General features: G+C 38.1%; 1 protein-coding gene and 3 long non-coding RNA genes across 4 annotated transcripts; all 4 read right to left on the bottom strand.

The window, feature by feature from the left end:
- Positions 1-900: 900 nt before the first annotated feature.
- Positions 901-2,235, bottom strand: LOC110903035. Its single transcript, XR_002571616.2, has 3 exons — positions 2,096-2,235; positions 1,501-1,554; positions 901-1,198 (listed from the first exon to the last, which is right to left on the bottom strand). It is a non-coding gene; the product is annotated as an uncharacterized LOC110903035 (long non-coding RNA).
- Positions 2,236-3,207: 972 nt separating this feature from the next.
- LOC110903037 lies at positions 3,208-4,754 on the bottom strand. The gene is made up of 4 exons (XR_002571618.2): positions 4,042-4,754; positions 3,841-3,927; positions 3,537-3,588; positions 3,208-3,375 (listed from the first exon to the last, which is right to left on the bottom strand). It is a non-coding gene; the product is annotated as an uncharacterized LOC110903037 (long non-coding RNA).
- Positions 4,755-8,205: 3,451 nt separating this feature from the next.
- LOC110901381 lies at positions 8,206-9,660 on the bottom strand. Its single transcript, XM_022148212.1, has one exon. The coding sequence runs from the start codon at positions 9,658-9,660 to the stop codon at positions 8,206-8,208; it is 1,455 nt and encodes a 484-aa protein (XP_022003904.1).
- Positions 9,661-10,385: 725 nt separating this feature from the next.
- Positions 10,386-11,698, bottom strand: LOC110903036. Its single transcript, XR_002571617.2, has 3 exons — positions 11,557-11,698; positions 10,962-11,015; positions 10,386-10,659 (listed from the first exon to the last, which is right to left on the bottom strand). It is a non-coding gene; the product is annotated as an uncharacterized LOC110903036 (long non-coding RNA).
- Positions 11,699-11,921: the final 223 nt, after the last annotated feature.

The raw sequence follows: 11,921 nt of genomic DNA on the forward strand, positions 1-11,921 counted from the left end.
TGGGCGTATAGGATGCGGTGCGAGCCACATCGCTGCCTGCGGTAACATCTGATGTTATCGCGTCTCTTTCTTGTGATCAAGAAATACGCGAGATGCGGTGCTAGCCGCATCGTCGCCTGTGGTGACTGTTGCCGTTATCCAGCTTCCTTGTATTGATAGAAGTGTTCACTGGACGCGGTGCGAGGCCGCATCGCTGTGAATACTTCCGTTTTCATACACCAGATGTGATGCTATGCCGCATCACCCTACCGTTCTCATATTCCAGGTAAGTCCTCCTCCATCACTGGACAGATTGGATTCAACTACTGTGTCGATGCGTTCCCGCACGGACACAAGTAGGTTGTTAGCTAGTGGGGGTTTTGATAAGGGTAATGGTCACTCGCAGTCGATGTTGACGCGAGATCTGGGACCATACCCCTTCACTGTGGTTTGACAGTTTGTTACTCGGATAGTCTCTAGAGTGGATGGGGGTTAGTTTTCTCTGTTAAATCCACCTGAAATTACTTATTTACTCCTACCTTTAAAATTATCTTTTTAAAGTCTACCCCCATTCCCTCTCCAGCCACTCAAACCAACACTACCACATCGCCACAAACACCAACCATCGCCGGCCACCACTAACGATTTCGGTTCCGACACACAGATCGTTATCTCTACCGTGTCTCCCTTCACCGCACCGCCATCACCACCAAGGCTCAAACCACAACATAACTCTAGTCTCTAGTTCAAACCCACCCCACCTACCGTGGCTCCTCTCCCTGCACACCACCTTCATCGTCGGCGATGGTAGTTTTCCTGTTTAGTAAGAAATTTGAAACGCCCATTTTTTTTAGTTTAAATTATTTAAATAAACATCATACTTTTCTAACGAAATTTGGGCATGACCCGCTTGTAAAAGGAGAGGTCCCCTGTTTATCATATTCAAAATATCATTTAACATACGCTACGTTTCAAAAGACTTAATGTACTACATCAAAATGGACCTTGATTTCACATACGAAACCATCATGCTAAGACACTTACAACCGACTAAGTTTTAAAAAGGCAAACAAGATAAAACTTAAGTTTTTAACTACAAGACATAACTAAAGTGACAAAACATATTAACATTGTCTTCTTTACAAAAGTTGCGGAACGCATGACGAGCTTGAAGTGTGTTCGAGCCGGGCGAAGCTTGATATCTAAACTTGAGATTTACCTACATTGCCACCACAAATAAACTTTATTAGAACTAAAATTCTTTTCTTTAACTCAAGATTTCAATCCACAGATTTATGGTCGATATAACACCCGCGAGCTTGCAAATTACTAAATTCTTTCATTCTTGCACATAAGTATGTTCCAATAGAACTTCATACCATTCCTTTCATTCTTACATTCTAATTCTTTGACCCGTTCCAAAAAGGGTCCACGCCATTACTTTTTCATACTCAATTCAATTCGACACATTTTATGCTAAATCAATAATATAATAAAATCATAATTGTACAAGTAGCGTACCTCGGTCTTGATTCCCTTGTTGCTTCGCTTGACTTGAACTCTCTTCCTTAACACCTATACATAACCATTCATTCTTTTAATTTATGTCTCATACTTAATTACACACACCAATTGATAAACATCATACAATTTAATCATACTTCATAAACACATTCAATTCACATAAAGTTTATGACTTACAAGACTAACATCTTTATTGAGGCATTTTGTCAAACACTTGGTGTGCATAACATGAATGAAGCATAAGGTACAAGCGTTCAAAGCATGGTTCTACTAGTTCATTCTTAGATTATTAAAAACAACCCAATTTTCCTACAATAATCATTTCAAATCAGTTTTTAACTATCACTAATCTATCAATAACAACTCTCATACTTCCTATTACAATAATTTGCATATAATTTCATTCATGTTCTTCACTATCTCTCTACTTCAAGTGGGTTTATGCTTTAAATCATCCAACTATCTAGAATCAAACATATTCCTTGTTCTATTGTGAAATCCTAACTCATAACTACATAATTATTCACATTTACTTCAAGATTGGGTTGAAACCCACTTTCTACAAAACATCAAAACAGAAATTTCGACTTACCAAAGGTTGAACAAGCTTAGATTACTCGATTTAGGGTTCATGCATCCATTAGAACTCTTAATTTCCTTCTGATTTCTGAGAATTTGTGAAGTTAGGGTTTCCTCTTGGCCCTCCTTGGCTCTGGTCGATTCCCAGAGAACACACACAGTGTGTTTTATGTTTTAATTTCCTAATTAATAATTTCCATTCACTATTTACAAGATTAGCCCTTCTAATTCTAATTGTTTTATATTAACATACTAACTTCCATTCTTTCTACACTAACATCACATTAGTTTAACTTAGTTAACTTTACAAAATTAGACATTTGAGGTAGTTTAAATAAGTAGCATATTTTGGGGCGTTACAAGTCTACCCCCCTTAAAAGAGGTTTCGTCCCCGAAACCTTAACACGTACCAAATAATATCGGGTAGTGCTTCCTCATTTCATCTTCTAACTCCCATGTAAGATCCGATCCCTTCCGATGTTGCCATTGGACCAAGACTTGCTTTATACTTTTGTTCCGAAGGTGCGTTACCTTGGAATCCTTGATAGCTATCGGTCTTTCAATGTAATTCAATCTTTCGTCCAATTCAATATCGTCGAGGGGCACGTATGCCGTCTCATCCGCTAAGCACTTCCTCAATTGTGACACATGGAATGTGTCATGTATTCCATCTAAAGTTGGAGGTAATTCCAACCGATATCTACCTTCCCAACCCGGGCCAAAATATTGAAAGGTCCTATGAAACGGGGACCTAGCTTTCCTCGCTTACGGAAACGGATTATACCTTTCCATGGGGAAACCTTTAATAACACATGATCACCTATCTGAAACTCGATAGGTCGTCTCCTTCGATCTGCATAAGCCTTTTGTCGATCTTGAGCCGCTTTTAAACGGGCTCGCACATGATCGATCTTTTTGTTAGTTTTAGCTAGGGCTGTTCAAAACCGGATATCCGAAAATTTGGATATCCGAACTTCGGATATCCGAAATTTTCGGATACCTGAATTCACTATCTGAATCCGTATCCGAAATTTCGGATATCCAAATTTTCAGATATCCGTTCGGATAGTGAATCGGATATCCAAATTTCTAAAAGAAAACAGTTTTTTAATTAAAAGTCTAATACAAGATGTTCAAAAAAAGGCAAATAAACACACTTCATCGTAACATAATAACTAATAACGACATAATAATAAACGCAATTCATTGTTTCAAAATAAAGACATAATCTTCCGCGTTCGATAATCCATCTTCCAAACCTCCAAGCTAGCAATTGAAATCTACGACATAAACCTGTATAATGAAGACAAATAAGATGAAAATAAGAAGCAAAAGTGCACATCACTACATCAGCCATATGCCCATATACTTAAAATAATAAGGCCCATTACACAGCAGCCATGTATATGTGTGTTAAAATTGAAATATTCATAAAAAAGAAGGAATTACTTTACCAACTTTCCAAGTAGTAGAATATCATCACAAAAATCCCCATAAGACCATAACCTGTTCATAAAAAACAAAAAGAAGGAATTACTTTACCCACTTTCCAAGTACTAGAATATCATCACTTCATCATTTCATACATTTGCTGATGGCAACATTTGAATATTGCCATCAAATGTTAAGCAACTACTTTCATCATTTCATACATTTGGTGATGACAAATTGTTTAGAAAAAGCAATGACAATCTATTTAAAAAACAAACTACAAACCAACTTTATTAAAACTAACCCATAAATAAATATTTTTGATACCTTACGCCGTTTCGGATGCCTCATAACCTTCATCAACCGTTTCATCAATGATTATGGTGGGTTGTTCCAAGGCTAACTCCTTCATACCTATGATATAATAGAGAAAAAAAAAACATATTAAAATGCTCTCCATGTAAAAAAATACACTAAAATGATATATAATAAATAAAAAACTAAAATGTAAGTAATAATTTATATAACCTTCTTCCAAGCTCTCGATGTCAAGAATGGTGTCTTCGATAAAAATCTTGTTATTAGAAGCACGCAACCAATCTTGTGCACATACCAACGCTTCAACCATTCTTGGGGTTAACGAAGTTCGGAACGAAGCAAGCACCCGTCCACCGGTGCTAAAAGTCGACTCGGAGGCAACCGTAGAAACCGGAATGGCGAGAATATCTCGAGCCATTTTAGCAAGAATGGGATACCGACATTGTTGAACTTTCCACCATTTTAATATGTCAAACCGTGGATCCATAGGCTCTCAATCCTCATCAAGATACTTATCTAACTCACTTTTTGTCAAAGATGTTTGTGAACTTCCCATGGCCATTTCAAACCGCTTAGTCATTATTTCGTCAATGTCCGTTACTTGGCTAGAATTAGAACTCTCTTTCTCCATTGATGCCGATGATACCTCAAAGTCTTTCTCCTTTTGAAGCATAGACTTTTTATAAAAATCAAACAAAGAACGTAAGTTGGAGTCAAGACTTTTACGGACACACCCATCTACATATTTTGCTCCAATAAGCCATTCAATATATTTCCATTTCCTTCTTGGGTCAAGAACCACAGCAATGAACAAAAAATGGTTTAACTTAGTAACATCCCCCCAATACTTTTGATATTTTCTTTTCATATCAAGTGCCATCGAACATACCGAAAGATCATCATTCATAGTGTAACTATCAATTAGGGGTGTGCAAAAAAATCCGAATCCGAAACCGAATCCGAAATATCCGAATTTCCGAATCCGAATTATCCGAATTTTCGGATATCCGAAAATTCGGATTCGGATTCGGATACCAATTCTAAAAAATTTCGGATATTTCGGATATCCGAAATGCTAAATATACTATTTTTTTAATTTTTAATTATTATATATAAATACCCATTTTCAGAATTGGTATATCGTAATGGAAATTGTGATTCAAGTTACAAAAGAAAACAAAGTTATGGTGTTAAAGCGATGCCATTATCAGTCTTGGGTTTCTTTCTAATATCCATATTGGATAGTAGCGGCACTTCTTTACGTAGAAATTATTGGACTATAAAAATGGAAAAAAGTAACTTTACGGTGTGTTAACAGCGTTAAAAAATATAATCAAATTGTTTTTCTTCATTTGTGATTTGTGTGAAAATTGTTGATAAGCCTAACTCTAATTCGTGGGAAGTAAACCCAGTTATATATTGTTTTTGCCCACACTTTAAAATAAAATTATATTTTTGCCCCTGGCTCAAAATTACGATTTTGCTCTCAGTTCAAAAACCAATTTTTAATTTTATTCCCAGTTTAGAATTTCGGTTTCGCCCTCCGTTTAAAGTTACGTTTTTGCCACCAGCTCAAAATAAAATTATGTTTTTCCCCTAGATCAAAATTATGATTTTGCCCTCAGCTCAACATGATCGGAACGGAAATTGAAATGATGCTTGTAAATTGTGATTCAAGTTACAAAAGAAAACAAAGTTATGGTGTTAAAAAAATGGTATATTTAGCATTTCGGATATCGGATATCCGAAATATCCGAAACTTTTCAGAATTGGTATCCGAATCCGAATCCGAATTTTCGGATATCCGAAATTCGGATATCCGAATTTTCGGATATCCGAAAATTTGGATAATTCGGATTCGGAAATTCGGATAATTCGGATTCGGTTTCGGATTCGGATTTTTTTGCACACCCTAGTTTTAGCTACTACATCATTGGGTGCAATTTCTCTTTGCCCCACCTCTCCCCAACAGATTGGAGTTCTACACTTCCTTCCATACAACATTTCATACGGTGCCATTTGAATGCTGTTATGGTAGCTATTGTTGTATGAAAATTCCACCAACGGCAAGTGGTCATCCTAGCTTCCCCCGAAATTTATCACACATGCTCGTAGCATGTCGATGAGTGTTTGAATGGTTCGCTCCTACTGACCATCCGTTTGGGGGTGGTAGGCGGTACTGAAATGTAATTTTGTACCCATACTCTCATGAAAACCTTGCCAATATCGAGATGTGAATCGGGTATCTCGATCCGACACAATAGATACAGGGACTCCGTGTCGAGATATTATCTCGTTAACATAGATCTCCGCCATCCTTTCAGAAGAGAAAGTCTCCCGAATGGGTAAGAAGTGCGCGCTCTTGGTGAGGCGGTCCACGATCACCCATATAGCATCGTGACCTTTCCTTGTCTTAGGAAGCTTGGTCACTAGGTCCATCGTCACTTCTTCCCATTTCCATATCGGAATTTCTAACGGTTGCAACTTTCCGTATGGTTTCTGATGTTCTGCCTTTACTTGCAAACATGTCAAACATTTTGCAACATACTTGATGATATCACGTTTCATACCGGGCCACCAATAACTTTTCTTCAAATCCAAATACATTTTTGTAGCACCGGGATGAACCGAAAATCGGGATTTGTGAGCTTCTTCGAGTAACACGTCTTTTGCTTCACCAAACCGAGGTATCCATATCCGGCCATACATTGTTTTAATTCCACCGGATCTTTCTTCTAATTTATCCACAAACCCCTTTGTTCTTTCCTTTCTTGAATCCATTTCGCTCAGCGACTTGATTTGGGATTCCTTAATCATTTCGAGAAATCGAGGTGTAACTACCATCTTCATGGATTTCACTTGAATTGGAGGCGGGTAGTCCTTTCGGCTTAGGGCATCGGCCACTACATTTGCCTTGCCCGGATGATAAAGGATCTCACAATCATATTCTTTAAGAAGTTCTAACCACCTTCGTTGCCATATTTAAATCTTTTTGCTCAAAAAAGTATTTAAGGCTTTTGTGGTCAGAATAAATTGTGCTTTTCGTACTGTATAGATAATGCCTCCATATCTTCAAAGCGAACACTACTGCTGCTAACTCCAAGTCATGGGTTGGGTAGTTACTTTCTTGTGTTTTCAATTGCCTTGAAGCATAGGCAATGACTCTACCCCTTTGCATTAGAACACACCCCAATCCTTGGTATGACGCATCAGTAAACACCACCAAGTCTTCCGTTCCATCAGGTAAGGTTATTACCGGGGAGCTCGACAACTTTTCTTTCAAAGTTTGAAACGCCCTTTCTTGATCTGAACTCCATGTAAACTTTTCATTCTTCTTGGTTAACTTGGTCAACGGCAGGGCTAATTTAGAAAAGTCTTGAATAAACCTCCTATAATAGCCTGCTAAACCCAAAAAGCTTCTCACTTCACTTGGGTTCTTTGGAGGTACCCATTTCATAACGGCTTCCACTTTTGACGGGTCCATTAAGATACCATCCGCATTAATCACATGACCGAGAAATTGTACTTCCCTAAGCCAAAAAGCACACTTAGAGAATTTCGCGCACAATTTCTCCTTGCGGAGTACTTCAAGAATTTCGCATAAATGGCATGCATGTTCGGCTTTACTTCGGGAATAAACCAGGATATCATCAATGAAAACTATAACGAATTTGTCCAACATGGCCCGACAAACTCGATTCATAAGATCCATGAACGCGGCGGGCGCGTTCGTTAACCCAAAGAACATTACTAAGAACTCATAATGTCCGTATCGGGTTCTAAATGCCGTCTTCGCCACATCCTCCTCCCGTACCCTCAACTGATGGTATCCGGATCGTAAATCAATTTTTGAAAACCAGCTTGGCCCCTGTAACTGATCAAAGAGATCATCGATTCGGGGCAACGGGTATCGGTTTTTCACCGTCAGCTTATTCAACTCTCGATAGTCGATGCACATGCGCATCGAACCATCTTTCTTTTTGACAAAAAGTACAGGCGCACCCCAGGGCGATACGCTCGGGCGTATAAATCCCTTGTCGAGCAATTCTTGTATTTGAACCATTAACTCCCGCATCTCAGTTGGGGCCAACCTATAAGGAGCCTTGGCTACGGGTTTGGCATTGGGATACAATTCAATCTTAAAATCCACTTCACGTTCTGGTGGAAGCCCCGGCAAATCTTCCGGAAAAACATCAAGAAACTCGTTCACGACTTCAACCTCTTCCATCTTAGGGGTATTCAACTTAGTATCCACCACGTAGGCTAGAAATGCCTTGCTTCCATTTTGTACATACTTGTATGCTTGGACTATAGAACAGAGCTTCAAATTAATATTCCTTTCCCCTTGTATACTTACTCGTTTTCCTCCCGGTGTTAACACATGAACACCTTCTTCTCATACTGAATTTCGGCATGATGTTTAGCTAGCCAATCCATGCCAACTATAACCTTAAATTCCCCCAACACCATGGGAATAAGGTCAATGGCAAACTTCTCGTCTTCAATGATAATTTCACAATTTCTACAAACTTCGTGCAACAAATAACTCTTTCTATCAGCTATCTCTACTTCTAATGGCACATGCATTCTTTCGATTCTAAAAGAGGGGTGTGACACTAATTCACTTGATACAAACGATCTACTGGCTCCAGTATCAAATAACACGTACGTAGGCATCAAGTTCAATGAGAATATACCTGATACAACATTCGGGTGGTCCCTTGCTTCTTCAGTCGTGATTTGAAACATCCTCCCCTTAGCTCTTGGGGCTTCCTCCTTTCTTGCTTCCTTATCGGTTTTCTGTTGAAGCTTAGGACATTCAGCCTTAATATGACCCGGTTGGAAACAGTTGTAGCACGTTCTGGAAGGATTTGGACACCTATAGTATGGGTGTCTCTCTTGACCACAATTGTAACAGCTCTTCTTCCCTTTCAAGCACTCCCCCGTGTGTAACTTTCCACAAGTTTTGCATTTTGGAATGCTACCCTTCGCTTTATCCTTCTTGCCCTGATCTTGAAATTTCTGTTTCTTTGATGGACTCGTGCTGGGAACATTCTCAGACACTCTCTTCTCGCCTCTCTCCGCTTGTCTTCTTAGCTCAATCTCCCTATCTCGGGCCAAGTTGATGAGTTCATTCAGGGTTTCACATTTAGCGGGAATTATGAACTCCCGATACTCCGCCTTCAACATACCATGATAGCGGTTTATCTTCATTCTTTCCGTTCCCGCTATTTCTTTACAGAATTTCAGCTTGTCAAGAAAAGTGTTGGTGATTTCATCAATGGTTTCGTCTTTCTGTCGGAGATGTAGGAAATCTTCTTGGATTCTGTCAATGGCAGATTGCGGACAGTGGTATTTTAGAAAAGGTTCCTTGAACTCTTGCCACGTCAAGACTTGAACTTTGTCTTCCCCAATCTCTTTACTATAAGCATCCCACCAGTCTTTAGCTTGGAACTGTAACAACCCGGTGGAAAACATCACTTGATCCTCTTTTTCACAATGACTCCTTACGAACACCGCCTCAGTACTTGCAATCCACCTTTGACATGCTATAGGATCAATTTCTCCTTTGAAAGGTAATGGGTTGCACGCCATAAATTCTTTGTAAGTGCATTTGCGAGTTCCTTTCTTTATTTGCATTTCTCCGATCATTCCCTTCAACTCGTCTATCTTACTTGCCGTCATCGTTTCCACCACTTCCAACACATGACTTTCCACTTCTTGGGCTAAATGGGGTATACTTGCCTGCATCGCCTTTCCAATCTCTTCCGAAATCATAGTTTTCAGTTGTTCTTGTTGTGTTGCTTCATTCTCATTCGTATCCGCCATCTACACATAAACTTCATTCTTTATTTCAAGCACTCATTCATTCTTTCCATCACATAATCATACTAGTAATACATAATTTCTTTTGAAGGCTCAACATTCATACATAATATCATTCTTTAAAGTCTTATTATTACATTTTCAGTACTCCCCGGGTGATAAAAACATCAAACGAAACGACATAGTTGAAATTGGCTGAGAATGGTCTCCACCGTAAGTTACGGTGGCTACCGTAACTTACGGTGGCGTCTTTTTCCTTATGGTACAAACCTACTGTCTTACGGTGGCCAAGTGCCCCAGGGGCTACCGTAAGCTACGGTAGCCACCGTAGCTTACGGTGACGCCCAGCATGCTATGGTCAATTTTTTTTTTGCAGCCATTTTTCTGTCCCGCCTTAACCCCAACTGATCCATTTCATCACACACTTTTCCACATCATCCCGTGACAATTCCATAACATTACATAACTAAATTATTCGTAATGCAAAACTCAAACTTTAAAGGTACTTACTTGCTTCGCGCCGTGGAACGAACACACACTTCGCATGAGCTTTCGGTTTGAGTTCAAGCAGCTGATGCTTGAATCCCTCAAACCTAGGCTCTGATACCAACTTGAAACGCCCAAAATTTTTTTTTCGTTTAAATTATTTAAATAAACATCATACTTTTCTAACGAAATTTGGGCATGACCCGTTTGTAAAAGGAGCGGTCCCCTGTTTATCATATTCAAAATATCATTTAACATACGCTACGTTTCAAAAGATTTAATGTACTACATCAAAATGGACCTTGATTTCACATACGAAACCATCATGCTAAGACACTTACAACCGACTAAGTTTTAAAAAGGCAAACAAGATAAAACTTAAGTTTTTAACTACTAGACATAACTAAAGTGACAAAACATATTAACATTGTCTTCTTTACAAAAGTTGCGGAACGCATGACGAGCTTGAAGTGTGTTCGAGCCGGGCGAAGCTTGATAGCTAAACTTGAGATTTACCTACATTGCCACCACAAATAAACTTTATTAGAACTAAAATTCTTTTCTTTAACTCAAGATTTCAATCCACGGATTTATGGTCGATATAACACCCGCGAGCTTGCAAATTACTAAATTCTTTCATTCTTGCACATAAGTATGTTCCAATAGAACTTCATACCATTCCTTTCATTCTTACATTCTAATTCTTTGACCCGTTCCAAAAAGGGTCCACGCCATTACTTTTTCATACTCAATTCAATTCGACACATTTTATGCTAAATCAATAATATAATAAAATCATAATTGTACAAGTAGCGTACCTCGGTCTTGATTCCCTTGTTGCTTCGCTTGACTTGAACTCTCTTCCTTAACACCTATACATAACCATTCATTCTTTTAATTTATGTCTCATACTTAATTACACACACCAATTGATAAACATCATACAATTTAATCATACTTCATAAACACATTCAATTCACATAAAGTTTATGACTTACAAGACTAACATTTTTATTGAGGCATTTTGTCAAACACTTGGTGTGCATAACATGAATGAAGCATAAGGTACAAGCGTTCAAAGCATGGTTCTACTAGTTCATTCTTAGATTATTAAAAACAACCCAATTTTCCCACAATAATCATTTCAAATCAGTTTTTAACTATCACTAATCTATCAATAACAACTCTCATACTTCCTATTACAATAATTTGCATATAATTTCATTCATGTTCTTCACTATCTCTCTAATTCAAGTGGGTTTATGCTTTAAATCATCCAACTATCTAGAATCAAACATATTCCTTGTTCTATTGTGAGATCCTAACTCATAACTACATAATTATTCACATTTACTTCAAGATTGGGTTGAAACCCACTTTCTACAAAACATCAAAACAAAAATTTCGACTTACCAAAGGTTGAACAAGCTTAGATTACTCGATTTAGGGTTCATGCATCTATTAGAACTCTTAATTTCCTTCTGATTTTTGAGAATTTGTGAAGTTAGGGTTTCCTCTTGGCCCTCCTTGGCTCTGGTCGATTCCCAGAGAACACACACAGTGTGTTTTATGTTTTAATTTCCTAATTAATAATTTCCATTCACTATTTACAAGATTAGCCCTTCTAATTCTAATTGTTTTATATTAACATACTAACTTCCATTCTTTCTACACTAACATCACATTATTTTAACTTAGTTAACTTTACAAAATTAGACATTTGAGGTAGTTTAAATAAGTAGCATATTTTGGGGTGTTACAAAATTGATGGTGGTGGT

The sequence above is a fragment of the Helianthus annuus genome, chromosome 1, assembly GCF_002127325.2.
Source record: "Helianthus annuus cultivar XRQ/B chromosome 1, HanXRQr2.0-SUNRISE, whole genome shotgun sequence".
NCBI classification, from domain to species: Eukaryota; Viridiplantae; Streptophyta; class Magnoliopsida; order Asterales; family Asteraceae; genus Helianthus; species Helianthus annuus.

Excerpts from the sequence above, each read along its gene's own strand:
- LOC110901381 (XM_022148212.1), bottom strand. The coding sequence starts at position 9,660 with ATGGCGGATACGAATGAGAATGAAGCAACACAACAAGAACAACTGAAA.